Here is a 19355-nt window from a genome sequence, read left to right as displayed (position 1 = left end):
TGGCCTGTGTATTGCAACCAATCAACAGGATGGCAGATTTGGCATTGCTCAAAGATTTAGCAAGTATGCGTTGTGAGTGTGTTTTTTGGGACCACTGCGATTTTCTGGCCCATGATGATGAATGGCTTTTAAGTTGTTTCAGGTTAACTAGAGCTATGCTCTTGGAAATCTGTGCTGAATTGGGCTTTAGAAAGAACTACCCGTCGAAACAGATCCATGCCTGTACATTTGCAGATGATGACGGGGGCGGCTGTGGCGGCTGTGGCTCAGTGGTAGAGCGGTTGCCTGCCAATCGGAAGGTTGGTGGTTTGATCCCCGCCCCTGCAGTCATTGTCGAAGTGTCCTTGGGCAAGACACTGAACCCCGAGTTGCCCCCGGTGCTGCGCATCAGAGTGTGTATGTGTGTGAATGTTTATCTGATGAGCAGGTGGCACCTTGTACGGCAGCCCCTGCCACAGTGTATGAATGTGTGTGAATGGTGAATGTTCCCTGTAGATGTAAAAGCGCTTTGAGCAGTTGTTAAGACTGGAAAAGCGCTATATAAATACAGCACATTTACATTTACATGACCACAATTGGTTTTTGGCTACTGGGATAATCCACCACAAACTAGCAGATTGATCCGGCAAATCACAGCCATCATTCATTCATCATTCATTCAATTATGCCAGCTGTAATGGAAAATTTGATTCAAATAACTCCTCGTTATATAAAATTTTGCTATGCTGTTGTGAAGCAAGCCAAAATTAAAACGCAATTTGCAGTAATGTCCAGTTCCTCAAATGTAATCGAAGCGATAGACTGCACACAATAAAAACACTGTCTGAGAACAAGTATGATTTTGTTGATCAAAAGCAATATCATTCAATTAACGTGCAGATCATACTGTATGTGATGCGGACATGATATTGTTAAATGTTGTGGCTCGCTTGCCCGGCTCAACACACAACTCTTTCCTATTGACAGGAATATAACAGCTGCCGGCTGGCGCAGTGCAGGACGTCTGGCTTTTGGGTAAGCCTATATATGTGCATTTCTTTTTTTATCTTAACATTTATCTGTGGTGGCTTTCTAACAATAATTTACAACAAAATTTTCATGCAGGAGATAGTAGTTATCCACCAAGGAACTGGATGCTCACTTCCTTCCACAACCCACAAACCGCGGCCCAATGCTCTACACGGGCTCACTCGGTCGGTGGTGGCACGCACCATCGGGCATTTAAAATCACGTTGGAGGTGCATGGATAGGTCTGGGGGAGTCCTATTATATATGTGCCTGAAAAGGTGTGTCGGATGATTAGGGCCTGTGCTGGATTGCACAACATGGCACAACGTAATGGAATCTCCACCTGCATTAAGGCCAATTGAAGAAGACCCAGAAGCACATGGCATGAATGACAAAGGCCATACTGCAGTTATATTCCGCGAACAAGTGATGCAACATTTATGAAATGTAAGACAACAATTACTTTTTACAGGGCTGGTAGTACGGACTATGGTGGTCAAATTAATTGATGAAAAGATTTCACTCTGTGATTGTAGCACAGCATCCGTGAGGACATGGCCTCACTTGGGCCGCGACTGGAGTTTGGAGTTTTATAAAGTAGGCCCCAGTAAAGTACTATAAGCTGTTTGCAGAAGATGTGACCCACTACAGAATGCACACACGTTACAAAACCCCATTGATTTAAGACTTTTTTTCCGTGGCATACAGTAAGCATTTCATTAAAGCACATGTGGTTAATGGGATCTATCACATGTGGCAGGTATACTTGCACAATTGCTAAGTGTTATATAAAAGTCTTCCCCACATCCTCAGACCAGGCTATCATTTTGTATGTAGACACTGCTGGTCTTTGTCTTTCCGCTGTGTTCCCCTGTTTGCTTAATATCCTATTAGGGGACACAATCAATACAGTTTGAGGTAATAATTGGATTTCTTTTGGGTTTTTTTACCCAAGGCAAGAGGGAGATGGAACAAAGCATTAAACATGACTTCCATCGGTCTGCTCAACTTACCTCTGTTTGCATTGTGATTGGATTCCTTGTCCGATAACCCATGACCCAGAAACCTCTGGAGAGGTCGATAAGTATAATTACCATCAGCTTCCCAAGGCGTGTGCGTGCACGCTAATTATTACATCCATAATGAAATTACTCCAGAAAGCTTGTTGTATTGTTAAAAGCTGAGGAAAGAAACACTATTAAGCAAGGGGCTGTACCACCAATTACTATGCAATAAGTAAAAAAAAAAGATGATAAAGTAATAGTTCTTGACAGAGTTTTACTGTGGCTTTTTTCTCCTTTGTTGTATGTATGCCACTTTCTCTGCTTAACTTAATTTATAATCACTATTTTAGCTGAATGTCCGACATCTGGTGACATTTCCATTCTTTGACATAAGGTGACAACAATGTGGTCACAATTTTCAAGTGAAAGAAACAAGGCGCATGCACACAACAGTTAAATGTGTCCTTGTTGAACCTGTACAAGGAAAAAATGGTATTCAAGTCAGTGTATTTTATTTTTTTTATTTTTTTATTTATGCATGCACTGAGACAAAAAATGCGTTGGCCCACTTATGTACAGCTAGGGGATACCGTGACAAACCCTATTTCAACAAACAGTGGGTGGCATGTTCCTTTTAATGATGTGCACTTAGGTAAGTGTTATTTGCATGCCGATATCTATGAAAAGGATTCCACCCAATTTCATGAAAATATCAGAATTAATTAATTCAAGTTAGTCACCTTGCAACTTTGAAAATCTCAGGCATGAATATTTTACTTATGCTCAATTATCTCCCTTGTTGAAAAGTTAGGAACTTAATATCAGAGGGACCAGAATTCAAAGCTGTACGCCTCTAACTAGGGCACTGTTTTTTTGCTTTTGAACAGAGCTTTCATAAGGTCCTTCTTAACAATGTGCAGCAGGAGCTCTCTGCAACATCAATTACAGGAACCTTTTGGCAGCAGCTGCATGAACATAAAAAAGCAAAAAGCAAAGCGTCACTGTAACCTAGGATTTGTTGGTTTGCCCGCCTGTTTGTAATCCCGCCACACAAGCAAGAGGTGGTGCAAAGCTTTTATTGAAATAGTGTAAGGATATCTCAACAGCAATCTGAAGCCTGAATATACATTTGTTTTTGTAAGCCAGTCAGAAAGACTGAGATTAGTGAAAACACCTCAGGCAAGGGCAGCGACAACACGCTTTGTGTGAACACCATTCATTGCAATTGTGTTGTGAAACGTAACCATGAGCAGATAATGAACTTTAGTAAATTGAACAAACTGATTTGTATCCTCATTTCAGGCATAGTTCATGCCCTCCAACTTAGTAGTGGCTGCTGACTCTACTACAAAGATGATTGATTTAGTGAACAAGGAAAGAATCAACAAAAGCAACATTGGGAAGAGACCTAATATGAGCAAAACAACTAAATATGAGCTGGTTAAGTCTTCCTCCAAAATCACATCACACCTCATGATTCCTTAACTTATTTTAGTTGCCGGCCCTTACCATTGTGTAGTTGACATATGCAGACATTCTAAAACTAATCAGTTGAAAATGATTCAAAAAGGTTTTCAATGAATGGGGTTTTAACCGTTATCAACCATGTGTTGGGGGGGGGGACTTTTCTACTCAGACTACTTTAAACTACTCTATTTCCAGCAATAACAAACCTTGTGATCGCCAGCTTGGTAGACAGCCAACCAAGCCAAATAAAAAGAATGCACAATACACTTGAATTAAACCCCCAGTTTTGTGAGGTAAATGGATTCCTTAACTATAATATCGTGTTTTAAAATCTGAGTCAAGCTGGAAGGAAGTTGGGGAACGGGAAGTTAGGAAAAACTTGTTGTAGAGTTATTTGGAAGGTTACAAGTTGCAAAAGGCATATTTGCCAGACACCACAAAAGCCAAGGTGTACACTGTACACTATGTACGTATGAGAGAAAAAGAGTACTGTATTTTACTTGAATCCCTACTCGTTCTCACTTTCACTTCAGACGTGTCAACACCCTCACTCTTTTTCATCCATGTGTCTGAGTGGCTCCAGGACATTGTTCAGTAGCATTGCTCCTGAAAAAGGCCTTTAGACTCCCCCATCTGGTTGTCCCCCTTGATAGAGGGGGTCAGATAGGGAGCAACACCTGGCTCTCCACCAGCTCCCTTGGGGCACAGAGGCTCACACATTAATTCACTGAATTGAAAGGGTCTGTCACCAAATCTAATGCACACACACTAATGCTTAAAGCATAAAAACAGGCACACTCTCACAGCTACGCACGCACACACACACACACACACACACACACACACACTGGCACATAAGTTAAACAGTAGCCTTAGCAACAGAAGCGGTACCAGTTATTTCTCCCCTCGTGTTTACCTTCTTTTTGAACACATGCTTACGAGTGAGGACACAACTATTAGAAATGCTTTCAAACTAAATATACATAATGCTTGGAGCATTTGTATGTTTTTCAGATCTATAGCCATTTGTAATGAAGAGCCATTCAGATGTCAAAGTGGTTCCCTGCTTTTTAAAATAAAAGTCTGCTTTATTATCTTACAATTTGTCGTATAATTTTTGTTGCATTATAGGATAATTGCCTTTTTAAAAGGCTTTCTCGTTAAAGGGATGACAGGTAAATACAGGTTGGTACTTTAAAGCCTCCAGTCCTAGTGAGTTGCATGTGTTACCCTGGGTTTCCACCAACTGCGATACGGTTGCGGCTCGGCTTCGCTACCCGTCGGCGCCGTGCACCGCCGTCTGTCAATACCCGCCAGGTCCGGATTTGTTGCGGAACGGCTGCGGCCATGACTGACAGCTGAAGTCAAAAGGACCTACGAGATCTTGTGAATTCACATTGGATCGTGCAATATGACAGGATGTAGTCTCTATAAACAGTAACACAAAACCTCTGACCTGTTGTCTTCAGGCCTGTCTCCGCCCATTATGACGTTTTCAAGGTGTATTGCACAGAGATGGCAAAAGTACTCACTTCCGAAATACAGATACTTGTGTTAAAAATACTCTGGTAAAAGTAGAACTACTGACTTAACTTATTTACACAAGTAAAATGAATTGCTGCGGAGCTCTCCAGCATCTAGCAGAAAGCTAGGACAGAGTCGAACACACATAGACTTTAATGGAAACCTATTGATTCTGCCGCTGTTCCGAAGTTGGTGGGAATCCAGGGTTAGAGATTTTGGAGGAAATCTGCAGTAGAATAAAATAGGACATCACACCTGCAGTAGTGGTGTGAGGTTACTTGAAAAAGAAGCCACACATGCATTGTGTGCACTTATTTTGTGTAATACAAACAAACATCATGACCAATAAGCTGCATTTTGTTATAGATATTGTAGGAGGGGAATCAACTGAGACACCTTTGGACTTTAATCACAGCATGTATATTAAATGGAGTGAATACAAAAGACAGTTAAAGGGATGTAACGCATCTTGAGTATCCCAACAGTATCCTTCTTCAGTAACTATTCTTCAAAGTATTGACCACTCATATGCCGCAAGAAATATTGGATCCCTATTCATGTAGCTTCATTAACTGCCCCTCAGTGATTTCTTTGTGGTACACTGTGTAGTGGTTCCTCTTGGTTTTTCTCTTGTGTGGGCAGCACATGATAGACCCACCACTAGAAATTGATGACAGAAAGAAGGAGTAAGGACGCCCAGTAAATTAGGTCTAATGGGGGTTTGAGACCAACGGAGGCTAAATGTGTGTCAGTAGCCATGAGTCTATTCAACGTGTCTTTGGAAAATATGCTGCAGGGACAGATCACTTAGTATAGAGGATTATTTATGACAGTATCAGACAAAATTAAAAGTGAGGTAGAAAGCTTCTAAGCAACAAGCAAAACAGAAGGATTTATTTTTCAATATTATGAGCAATATGTAGCTAATTACTTGTTAGCACTGCTTTTATTTGATTGCAAACTACTGTACAGCAATATTATGTTGTTATTACAGCTTTAGTGTCACTATCAAAGCTTAAAACGGTCTAATAGTCTAAATAACTCCATACAAAAATAACTATCCTGAGAAAGTCCTTTTACGGATGCTTATCATTTTGGGATAATTACATTGTCCTTGTGGTCATGCAGCCTGCCAGGCTAAATCGGTAGAATGCTGATTCTGCAGAGATGGAATGAAAGCATCCCACACAAAGGCTCAGGACATGAGCAGAGATTTGTGGAGCCAGAGAATACATTTTGTTGACAATTTTTGTCAGAATTACCCAAACATTGGCGCCGTCTAAACGCTTTTCCAGGGGTTGACTTTGCAAAAGATGCAGATTGAAACGGAACAGTATACTGTACATAACAGTGCAGTACTAAAACATAAAAAGCACACAACATAACACGTGTGTGCTATTTGTTTCTGCCCTCATATGTGTAAAGCATCCTTTGGTCCCTTGAAAAGCACTATAAAAATTCAAGCTATTATTATTTTATCATTATTGTTACGTAACATTAACTCTGACAACGTTTTTGACGTCTGAAATTGTAATTTCCCCACTGCTCTGCATTGCTGCCTTGAATCATCCACTCACTCACAGACACAGCAAGTGATGGAGTCAACTGTTATGCTAACCAGCTTTCACAGTGTTGTGATACTTCACTGCAGCATACTCAAAGTCGATCTCTGTGCTTTTAATGGAAGACAAGGCAGTGTTTACAGTAAAAGACTTCCAGATTAAGTGACAAAATACATCAAAAGTCCAGACGCCCCAACCTTCTCCTTAAGCAGACGTTGTTGCTCTGTATTAACGTCACCTGACTTCCTCATTTGCTACCCTCATAATTACTAAAACACTTGCTGAAATTACTGATGTTGACATTCTCTTACAGTAATACTATAGCAACTTATGTGTATCTTGACATTTTAAATGACTACATTGTGTAGAACTGTCTTTTAACAATTGTATAACAACCTATTCCATTGACTGCATCATTAAATCTGATATGTTTGTTTTTGTTCACAAACTACTTTCATACATTTACTGATATGAAAACTTTTAAAAGAAACAGTTACTTGAATTCAAAAAAGCTAAGAAAAACACTGATTTAAGATAATACAGATACAAGTAGGCGTGTGGCACATCTGTATTACTAGAGCTCTGAGAAAACTACACGTAGTAATGAAACAAGTAAACCTTCAAACTCTGATTTGACAGTCTAATTCAATGTTGGCACTCTCTCAAAGATTGAAAAAGTGATGAACTGTGTTGCATATTCCAAAACATTTCTTCAGAGTAAACACTGCTCTTTTACCTTCCTGGAGTTATTTTACTGCCAACTAGGAAAGATTTAAAAGCTGATTACTTTTAAATGACTGTTAAACTACAACCACTTTCTTTTGCAAAGTAGCTTTAAAAGCAGAGAGTAGACATTCAATTTAGCAGTCCATTCCACTCTGTCAAAGGAACAGCTGGGGGTGACAGATTAAGGGGAAAGTGGGCATATGAATGATCTTGTTTTAGAAAACTATCGAGAGTTCAAGGGCAACCACTTTCATTTGAGTCATGTGATAAAAGCATCGCTATTGCAAAACCAAATACAGCAGCCAAGTGAGATGAAAAGAAAACCTTTTATTGCCTTTAAAGGATACAGACATAACACTTTTGTTTGAACGGGTGACATTTACAATCAAGTCTTAACAAGCCTGGTCAATCATAGTTCAATCACACACATAAAACTCTCCAGTGGTGGTCTTTTGAATGCATTATCAGAAAACAAATGAAGAGGAAAGCATGCAGTGCTTTGGAGCCAATGGAAACAGTTTGTGTCTCTGTACAAGTAAGGAAGAAAATGCAGCATTGCATTCAATGTTACATAAGCCAGAGATAACTGTCCTTGACAGATCACTGCAGCACAGTCAAAGCTGCTCTTTCATAAGGGTCAACATTAGTCAACATCCTGCACAGTAGCCCAGAGCTTCAGGAGGATACTTACAGAGGACATATGTGTACTCTGCTCAAATGTGTTTATTCTTTCTGGGGTCTGCAGAGTAATAGCCGAGCAGGGTGAGCCATCTCTGCTGCTGCAACCTGCGGTTTCTTAGGAAGAGCTGTTTGCTGGTGCTTGTGATCCCTCAGAAAGTGGAGAGTGGAAAGTGTAACCTTACACAGGAAACAGTTTTTAAAAGTCACTGGAATTTATACTCACCAAACTGTATGTATGACCATGTTTAAATGGCCATTAATCATGACATGTATTTGGGGCCTCTAGAATGAACAAATGTGTGTTTTCACATTAAACTAATCAAGTCTAAACTCAAATAATTTAACCTGTTTTTAACCAAAGCAACCTCTATGAGGAAACTTCAGACCCAGGGCCTACAAAATTATTACAACTGTATTACAACTAAATGTATTGTCATATTAATTAAAATGCCTCTAGTGCATTTCAGTGTGGACTGTCCAGTAATGCTGCCCAGATTACTGTTATCTACATAAAAACCAAATGTTTCAACGTACCTGCAAAATGTTCAGAGTCAACATATATGTGTCAATATGTAGTGAAGGTGAGGGGAACATTGCGGTTTTGGTAAAATATTTAAAAAGTCGACAGTGACTCCAAGCACAACACTTAATCAATGAAGCCACAATCTTTGCCTGACCTCGAGCAGTGTTTTTGCAGCCTATTGGCACATGAACCCTGGCATCTACCGCCATAGGAAATGCGCTTTATAAACCCAACCATCCATCCTGGACTTCCTTCCCTTTACCTCTGTGCAATACAAGATTGTCTCACTTACTAGATTAGAAAATAATACAATCCAAGCAGCAATTACTACATTACTACATTTTCTAAAAAATATATTTTGCAAGGCAAACTATTTTTTTTACAACCAATTTTAGGTAAACTCAAAGCGGTGAAAAGTTGTTCATTGGGGTACCTTTGTCTTTTGCAATAGATAAGTGATTAAAAAAAATGTCGGTATCAGCAATGACAGGGTGTCCTAACAATATGAAGAAATGCAAAAGTAAGAAATTGCTCTTTACAGTGCCTTTCTGAAAAGAATCCCTTTTGTTTGCTAATTTTTGCTCTTACTGTACTAAATGTGAACAGTGTGTCAGGGAGTGAAGGTGGCAGTCTCATCCTCAGTGCATCTCCAGGGAGAACAGAGACCAATTTTAATTACCCAGTAACTTCTCAGAGACCACACTTACCTTAGGAACCCCTGGAGCCACAGACCCAAAAAATACCACAGCGCCCATCAGAAAAAAAGAGGGATTATGAAAATCTTAGATTTATATAATCATGATGTTGACACTGCCTTTCACAAAAACTGATTCTATACAGGCATGGTGTAACTTCATGAAAGGGTGACTGATTATTCTCAGAGGCGTAGGACAGGATGAGGACAGCAGTGCGTTCCCATGGAGATAAAAGCGAAACTCTGGGTTATGAGCACCAGTTCATATTTCAGGGAACAGACACAAACATACCTCTGTAGCAGAGGGCAGTCCAACTCTTTAAGCTTTCAACAAAAGTGCATTTAACCTGCGGCTGTGTGAGAGTGTGAGGCAGAGATAGGAACAAGAAAAATGGGACAGGCGGATAGTGGGGAAGGCTTCAAATTGAAATGGCGGGCTTGTAACAGTTCACAGACGGAGAGTGCTTGTTTGCTTTGTAGCAACCTGCTGCCCATCCTCTTGAGTCTCCTCTTACCTTGATAAGAACAGCCCCTTCTGCTAAAACTCATGCAACTCTTAACTGCGAGGCCACTTGCCAAATGTTCATAAATGAGCTTCTGCAAAAACATTCTTTTTGTGTGAAAAGTGATTGCGCTCCAATTCAGCACTGAAAGGACTGCCGCCACAATCCCAAAAGCTCAAAATTGTGCTGCAGCAGCCAAATAGTTTGTGAAAGAGTCTTGTTAACAAGCACAGCAAAAAAACACTGTAAAAAGTGAAACTACACTGCTTCACCAACATCCGGCACTTGTTAAGTACAAACAGAAAAAGGAGCCCCTTGCGTCTACATCCCCCTGCTGCAGAAGTCGTACAGTGCTTCCCTCTTGATACAAAAGGGTATCATTTGCAATGGTACCAGTGCAAGAAACGCTTACCAAGCTGTTATGAGCAAGCTTTAAAAAAAGCTAGGCTAGTGGAATCTACTGTTTTGCTTTCCCCCTCTACATCTCATCAGATGTCTGCTCCAATCAATCCCGTTTAAATGTCCTTTTAGGGGAGAATAATTAGCTTCAGGACTATTTTTAGAATCAATATTTTATCATTTCTGACTTGTCAGCCACACACTCTGTCCTGCAGTTAAAATGAGATTATTTTGATGTGCTCTTCATACTTCTGAATCTGTATATGTATATATATACAGTATATATGTATATAATCTTACAGACTATCAAAGTGTTATTTGTTATAATGATATATAATAATGTTTCTGAATTAACCAGATAAAAACAATAGTTTTGCTGCAAGAAGTCTCAATATGGGATTTGGGCTGAGTTTATGCGAACCCCATCATCCCACAGGTACAGCCATTTAATATGAGTCTAGAGTACATCAAAGAAATTAGCAGCACTGAGACATGAAGCCTTACCAGTTAATAACAAAATGCCTCAAGAGGCAGCCAAAAGTGCAGAGCAGAGGTTCTTTTATTTTTTTCTAAAATGACCTAATGACTAAATACAGCAGCATGTGTTGAGCGTGATGATACAAAATGTTGACCATATGCATTACTTACTGTACATATGATTTCAAAACACAGAACAATGATGGATAAGTTGTGCAATCCCATAGAAAAACAAATGTCCCCGGTATGAGAAGCAAGCGCTGAGTTTCCAAACAATATCTGTTCCCATGAAGGAATGAGTCTATAAACATGTCAGAGGACATTCAACAGCATTACACACTATTAGGAAGAATTTACAACATCAACAGGAGAGGGAGAAAGAAAGAGAGAGAGAGAAAGAGAGAGAGACTCTCTTTCAGAAACATTCAGGGCCTTAACTCAGCATTGTTTGGATGTAAAAGGGAAACCCCTGAATTTAAAGACAAAACCAAAGACACAGACATCATCATCCTCCAAGAGACCTGGTGCAGATCCGGCTCTGTCACTCACTGTCCCCCAAACTACAGAGAAATCCTTCTGCCATCAGTCAAACTCCTTACTGTTAAAAGAGGGAGGAACTCAGGAGGGATTATTATCTGGAACAAAGATGAAATTTCAAAGTACATCACCCCTACAAAATATACGCTCACACATTTGGCTCAAAATAAAACAAGACATCACTAACCCTCCAACAGACATATTCCTGTGTGCTGTATACATCACCCTGTATTGACTCCCCATGCTGTATACATCCCCCTGTAGTGACTCCCCATGCTGTATACATCCCCCCTAGTGACTCCCCATACTATGATGAGGAAATCTTCCCCCTCCTCCATGAGCAGATTTGCAGCTTCCAGGCCCAGGGAAGTGTGCTAATCTGTGGGGACCTGAAGGTACTGGCTCTCTCCCTGACTACAACACAGAGCTATGTAACACTCATATATTTGGACACAATTATCCACAAAACAGAACTAACCTTCCTCGTTCCAACCATGACGACCAGATCAACAAGAACGGCAGAGAGTTACTGCAGCTCTGTCAAAGCCTGGGTCTGTACCATCGTCAAGGTAGTCTACAAGGAGACTCTTAGAACTACTTTTTGCTCAGCTCTCGGCATCAGCACCATTGATTACATGGTTACAGATATAGACCCTTTCTCTCTCAGTACATTCAGTCAAACCACTGACCCCTCTGTCTGACCACAGCCAAATTACCATGTTTCTCAGAAGGTAAGTGACAAACAACACCACACACCCACAGCCCAGTAAGCTGTTTAAAATCAGGACATCATACAGATGGGTCCAAAACAGCACAGAGGAGTTCCAGAAAGCAATCAGCTCAGCCCAAATTCAAACCCTACTAGATACCTTTCTGGGCACCACATATTTAGGGCGTAAAAGGTGTAAATAATGCAGTTAGACATGTTAATCACATTATCATGCAAAACTAAAACCATCCAAAAATAGACAAACATGTTCACCAAAACAAAAATAAAATTGACGCATGTTTCACAGATTTCAAAGAGGCATTTGACTATTTAAGTCAAATTTAAGTCAAATCCCAAGCAGAATCTGTCTTAAATTATGCAGTATTATCTGACCCTAAAGAGAGAGTACAGTGCGGCTGACTACCTGACCACAGTGACTGATATCAGACTAAGAACTACAATGACCAAGTACAGACTAAGAGAGCGCAACCTGGCCACCAAGACAGGCCGCTTCAAACAACAATAGCTCCCCAAAGAGGAGTGCCTCTGCCAACTGTGCAAGAAAGACAAAGTCGAGACAGAGCTGCACTTCCTGGCAGAATGAATGCATACAACTGTAGCCAGTCCAAACTAAATATTACAAACACCCGACATTTGACCAAATAACCGATATAAACAAGGGAGAACACCTAGAGAGCTGCAGTCTAGCAGCGGGAATGTCTTTACCTGCCACTCTTTGAGTAACAGTGAGTGACACCCCCCCCCACGCACACACACACACACACACACACACACAAACACACACACACACACCTGTAATTTTCTTATGTTGATACTGACATCCATCAGTTTTGTTCTTGTTACTTGTTGATGAGAGAGAGAGAGATCTAGCCCACTGATACTGCAAATAAGTCAGACAGGTGTATGCCTATTATAAACTGTCAGTCATACACAGTGGACATGATTTAAGCCTTATCAAGTGCTGCAGACACACAGTTTACTTTTGTGATATTTAGTTTAAAGGAGTGCAGATGAAAACTTTTGTTTCAGGTGATTTTTTTCAGATTTATAAAAATGCAAATAGGCAGAAGCCATATTGGCCCCCATTTTCATTTGCCTTTAGCTGGTTTGTTAATTTCACTGGATCAATACAATTTACAATGAAAGTAACACTATTATGCTTTTATCCGAGTTGAAAATGTCTTTAATTAAAAGTTAGCAAGATAGATGATCGTGTTAAGCAATTTCACTGGTTTCCAATGCAAGTCGTTCATGACGCTGTATAATAATCCGCATTATGACCTGGCCTGGTTCTTGGATGTCATTTCTCAGACCGGTAAAGCTAAATGGTAGGCCTACATTAGAATTGTGTTATGTTAAGGATAATAGTCATTTGGAGAGGCTGAATGTATGGCTGCGTTGCTTTTCAGATGAGTTTCCCTCTCTTGCAGTGACAGTGCTCAATGCGTCTCCAAGTGCGCACGATCGACCAGTCTGCAGCAGCGCGCCACAGACTGCTCGCCAGGCATCTATCCGCTCTGCGATTATTTCTGGAGGCGCTGCTTTTCGCTCAATCGTCCGCAACAGGTGGATAAGTCGAGTGGAAAAGAACATCGGTAAAAATATTCACCGGGGAAAACAGGACGTGTTTCTGAACCACGAGTAATCCACCGAGGAAACTTCGTTGTGTCTTATTTTCGTCTCCATGATTAGCGCGGTAAGGTGAATGCGGTTGTTTTGTTTTTTTTACCGCCAAGTAAGACCAAATGGAACTCGTGATGAAAACTAACCCATTTTGGATGTACAGTGGAGCTACTGTCAAGTCTCCATGAATGAGAGGGGAGAATGCAGATTAGAGTGAAAACCAAGAGAAAGACGGACTGGCATTACAAAGGCAGCAACATATTAACAAGCGGGGTCTCCATGCTGAGCCACACTGCAGTTTTCACATTTGGGGAAATGCTAAATGCAAGAAATTGAGGCCAATTGTTATTTTTTTAAAGCCACGGGCATCTGTTTTATTAGTCCTCATGTGGTCTTGGGATTATTTCCAAAGGAAGAAATGAATCTCCATGTGCGAAGTTCCAATGCCCAACATCCCAAAGGTTAGTTATTTGCTGCACTTGAAAATGAACTGTTTTGGCTATAAAAGGCTTTTTACGCTACGGTAGTAGACTGTAAAGATAAAGTAGGCCTATGTAACTGGTGCCTTAAGGGTCCCTCAGTTTGTAACTCCTGCAGGTACAAACAAGAGTCTTTTATTTTCACAACCATTTAATACTTTTAATCCATGCTATTCCTTGGAACTTGGCACACAGACAAATAAACATCTCACCTGTGAGTGTACGCAGGCGCCATTCACTACAAATGGAACAGGCAGTCCAATTGACACAGACCTGTTGTCGTTAATTAGCCTATTGCCATTGTAAACACATAACAGCCTTTTGTAAATGTGCTGCATGGGCTGCTGGAAAGCTCATCATATTGCGTGCTGTATAATCAATACAACTTCCAGAATAAGGACAACTTCCCTTTCATTACACTTGAGTGGTGCTGCTTTCTATTTCTAAATCATCAATTCCAGGCCAGTCTAAAGGTTCCTCTGCACAAGGCTGTGCAGGAAAAGTCTTCAATTATTGCTCTCTGTCTGTCTGTTTGTCTGTCTGTCTCTCTGTCTGTCTGTGTCTCAATTGTAGCACACAGATATAAGCAGACCGACCACACTAATCCTCGTGTACTGGCGTTTTTATTGTTAGTTCGAAAAAGCCAAATTAGAATGACACATCAGCATTAGAAGCACAGAGTAGAGCAAAACGTATACCTGGCTTAGGTAAAATGATCCATATACACAGTATGTGGTGTCACCTCATATTAGACATCTGTCAAACAAGCACTAAAACATACGTCTTTATCAACCTTTTACATCCCTCAGTGGAGCAGTAACTCAGAAAATCACATGAAGACACATGAAACCCAAGTAGACTGTTGAGACCATAATTAATAGTGTAGCCTACTTCCAGAGAAAAGTCTTGGTTTAATAGAGTTAAATCAAATATTGAAATCATAATTTTGTTGTCAAAATTTGTTTGCCCCTGTTGCTGAAAAATAGGCTTTTTTTTTGTTAAAGGCATGTTACTAATCAACTCCTATGTTGGCACTAAGATCTGCTTTTAATGAGTCTTCTAAGTGCACATTCTCTGCATAGTGCATGATTCTACTCCCTCTTAAGATTAAAGTCATTCGGTGTTGGTGACTGCGGGGTCCTTGCATGGCCAGTTCAGAGGTTTTTTTAAATCAAAGTGAAATTGTTCCACAAAGGGCCATAGCGATTTCAATGTCCAGGATCTCAAATGATGTGTGAAACCCTGTTAACCAGAAGGGCTGTAGGAAAAAGCTCTCAGTAAAGCAAAACTGTCTTTTTATGATGACGTTTTTTTTCCTTTAATGGGGGCAAATAAAGAGCACTGTAGAGCATTTCTACAACAGTAAATAGGCACCCTGAGTGTAAAAGGAGACGACAGGTAACACAATGAGGAATAAATGTTGCTTATGAACCCAGGACAACAGTGAATTGCATGATGTTTCTTTGATATGCACCACTTTGGTGTTCTTAACTTGCATTTTAGCCTAATTAAATTCCTGCTCCTGCAGCATGTAAAACTGTGGTAACATTCAGGTTGTTAGTTCAAAACCTGAACAATCCCATTGTTGCATGCCAACTGCTTCAGAATTATTATTTTTTTAAACCTATTTATTTGTCTCCCTCTCCTACACGCCATGTTTTCTTGTCTTCAGTCCCCCTGGTTTTAAATTCTCCAAAGAGTATTAGAAAAACAGCCAATCCCTTTTGTCATTTACGTATTATGCACAGTGGTTATAGTCAACTTACTACTGATATTGGTTTTACGGTAGAATGAGCTCATTATTGCATAGTCTGCTGAGAACCAGATACAGTAGGTTTACCCATAGACTGTTAATCTTCATTTTACAATCAATGGGTTTACCCCATTTTTAGGATTAGAAAACAGTTTACAAATGCTAATTTCTTATGTAATTGTAAAGATGATTCCCTCAGCTTCTATTCATGATTAATATTTTATTAGGGCAGTATTTGTAGATCTCACCCCTGACAGATTCCAGAGATCTTGACGGTTCCCTTGTTAGCAGACAATCACTGCACACTGTCACTGTGAAAGCTTGTTTCTGTGAAGCTCCGCAGCCAAAAGTGCTGAAGGCTTAATTTTGCTGTCACCAGGCAACTACTAAGTCAGCTGATGTGGCTCAATTAACATCACTAATGACATTAACTAAAGCAATTAGTAACTTAAGAATTAAAGATCTTATACCATCCATTTCAGCTGCAACACTGCAAGGCTGACACCCCTCTCACTTCAAAAAAAGCATGATGAGTGACATAAATGTTGTTAGTTCTTGTGTCAATAGGGGCCCTATCTATACTAAAATGATGTTTTAGTAAACCCATTTTAAGTTTATAAACTTTAAAAATATGTTAAATGCTTTATACGCCCCTCCAGTTGTAGTCATTCTTTAAAGCTGTAGGTGATGTTTAGATAAGTAAGTTGTCTTATGAATGGCCAGGAATTACCTGCGTCATATCTCTCTTTATATCCCTCTCACCTCTGCTCCAGTCTCTTCCTCTCTTTCTCATCTTTTCTTTCCGCTAAAATGCAATACCAGTGACAAGTGCCTTCTTCCCATAACACCTTTTGTTCCTGTCCCCACTAGTGTGAAGTCCACCAGCAGCTTGGCAGCAGCTGGAGCAGTGTTTGCAGAGTGCTGGTAAACTGAAGCCCAGAGAGATGTCACAGCTGTACTACCGGCGGACTGACAGCTCCTCATACCGAGATCGCATCCCGCTGAGAATTGTGAGGGCTGAGTCAGAGCTGTCGCCTTTGGAGAAAGCCTACCTTGGAGCTGTGGAGAAGGGGGACTACGCTAGTGTCAAACAGGCTCTGGAGGTATGTGTGCGTGTGTGTGTGTGTTTTTGTGTGTCTGTTTGTGTCTGTGTGTGTGTGTGTGTGTGTGTGTGTGTGTAAATTGATTGGTAAATGGATGAATGAATACAGCCACTGAAACTCAGAATAATTGATGGATAGATGGAAGTGAAAGCCTTAATCTAATTGGATTGATTTAGAAATGATTACAAGATTTATGGGTAACATACAGAGCCATGATTATATTGTACTCATTTCCAATAACATCTGGGGCCTTTATTTACCTTGACAGGTGTCAGACCGTTAGTAAACACAAAATGTTGCTAGAAATAATGATGGACTTGTGTCAGATAGCAATTCAGTTAACAACACAATGCCATAAGTCATGAAAAAGGGGGGGAAAAGCTACTCACTTTTTTTCTAGTGTGTAAATCTCAATCTAAAAGCCCCATGATTCTTCTAAAAGTCTCATGACTAAATGATTTAGCATTGCACTCCTTTGATATTTCTGGACTCTTAATGGGCAGTTATTAAAAATAGATACAAATTGATGCAGCAGAACCAAATACATAATCTTTTTCTTCCTTGTCAAAACCTGTTGCCTAATGCCCACAATGCAACTTGACCGCTGACAGTTCATTCGGAGGTTAAGGTGTGTGGTAGCAGCTAAAATAGCCTCGAGCTAGCCTCAAGCAGAGATTAGCATTGACTTTATAAAATATAGAGAGATAAAGTATTCACTTCTTTCTAACTTCACACAGCCAGATTTTTTCATTCTCAAGCTTGTAGTCTTCAGCCCCAAACAACATCACTTGGCAATGTATCGAGATGTGGCACAGTTCCCACCGAGTAAAACTCTGTAGACTTTAAGTAGCTCTGTTAGATCTTTAAGGTGTGAGAAGTTTATATTTATGTTAAAAAATCAATGTGTATTCTGTGTCATTGACTATTTGCCCTTTTAATCAATGAGATTCTTTTGACCCAAGACCCAGGGTAACTCTTGAAACAAACCCTGATTTTCAAACACAACCTTATTTTGCCAGGAGGCAGAGATCTACTTCAAAATCAACATCAACTGCATCGACCCACTCGGTCGCACAGCTCTGCTGATTGCTATTGAGAATGAGAACCTGGAAATCGTCGAACTCTTGCTGAGCTTCAGCGTCTACGTCGGCGATGCCTTGTTGCATGCGATCCGCAAAGAAGTGGTGGGCGCTGTGGAGCTGCTGCTAAATCACAAGAGGCCTAGTGGGGGCATGCAGGTGAGGAGGGGACTGAGAGGGATGGAAGGGGTTTCAACCTGAGAGTGTTTTTTTCCTGGGGTAGGAGTGTATAAGTATGTCTGCATGCAGTTGCTTGGAGCATCTAAACTAATTGACAACTGCTCAAAAAGCTGTTTTAATAAGACCTGATCAAGGACAGGTCTTAAAGAAAAAGATTTAATAAGATTTAAAAAATATGATGTATATTGTATCCGAAGTCATAGGATATTATTCTTTTTTAGTCTTGTAGTGATTCAGATTAACACTGCTGTCCATTAACAAACCCCTCGTTCCAGAAAAGTGGCCGGCCCGTTTAGAGGTTTAACGGCTGTAATCAAAAGCAGAATACAATCTAATTAATTTCAGATTTCCTTTAATTTCCTTTTGCACTGATTGCTCTCCACTTAACGAGTGTTTTCTTTTTACTTGTTTTTGCCACATGTGTAGGGTACACACTGGAACACACACACACACGCACACACACACACTCACACACATACACACACACGCTTCCCATGCTCTCTTCCTCTCATCTCCCTATCAAACCACAAAGGAACAGGTGTTCTTGTGTTCATCAATCAACTGAGGAGGGGTTATTGCTGTGCATGTTGTGTCCTGTTAGAAGCTGTGTATTTATATTTTATATAATGAAGGGAAACAGTGAAAAAAGGAAAAATGAAAGCAAAAGGAAGCATGTGGGTAAAAAGAGCACAAGAGAGGCTTGTTGTTAAATGGAGGTTGGAAGGAATGAGATACAGACGCCAAAAATATTCAGTCCAAACCTCTCAGCTGTGACATCTATCAGCTGCAACATTTCCCTTTTACCCTAATGTCTTTGTAAGATAGTTCTTCTTCCCATCGTGTGAGGAGGTTGTGTAAATAGATCACTCTAGAGCTACCACATTTCCCCAAGAGAAGCTCATTGATTATATTAAAAGGCTGTCTGGGGAAAGTGCATCCTATCTGTTACCAGTGTCTACTCTGAGATTTATTAATAAGAAGATTCAGTTTGTGCTGGAATTGGGTCTATTTGTCTTTGTATTTTCCCAGTTTTCTAACTGATGTGTTCGTAATAATCTCTGTAATAATAGGGTTATGGCGTATTTGTTATTTTTGCTGAGGAGCACACTGGATATTAGTGTTTTAATCAGCTTTGTGTATTAACCTCTAATGGATGAGTGAGAATCTATAGAAGGTAGGGCTGGGTAATATGGAGAAAAAACAAATATTACGATATTTTTGACCAAATACCTTGATATCAATACCGCAACAATATTGTAGTATTGACTATTGGTGCTTTCACAAAATATTTACACAATGAGCT

At 40.2% G+C, this 19355-nt stretch overlaps 1 protein-coding gene across 1 annotated transcript in view; it reads left to right on the top strand.

Moving 5' to 3' along the window:
* The first annotated feature begins 13162 nt into the window (after positions 1–13162).
* The window catches only part of LOC116700352 (short transient receptor potential channel 4), a 24632-nt gene continuing 18439 nt past the window's right edge, over positions 13163–19355 (top strand). The window contains exons 1-3 of the mRNA XM_032533458.1: positions 13163–13919; positions 16561–16793; positions 17813–18031. Coding sequence (XP_032389349.1) covers positions 16635–16793; positions 17813–18031 — 378 coding nt within the window. The 5' untranslated portion in view covers positions 13163–13919; positions 16561–16634. The remainder of the gene's footprint in view (positions 13920–16560; positions 16794–17812; positions 18032–19355) is intronic.

The sequence above is a fragment of the Etheostoma spectabile genome, chromosome 13 (genome assembly GCF_008692095.1).
Source record: "Etheostoma spectabile isolate EspeVRDwgs_2016 chromosome 13, UIUC_Espe_1.0, whole genome shotgun sequence".
Taxonomy (NCBI): Eukaryota; Metazoa; Chordata; class Actinopteri; order Perciformes; family Percidae; genus Etheostoma; species Etheostoma spectabile.
Note: the sequence above shows the minus strand (reverse complement) of the source record. Positions and strands in the feature narration are given on the sequence as shown.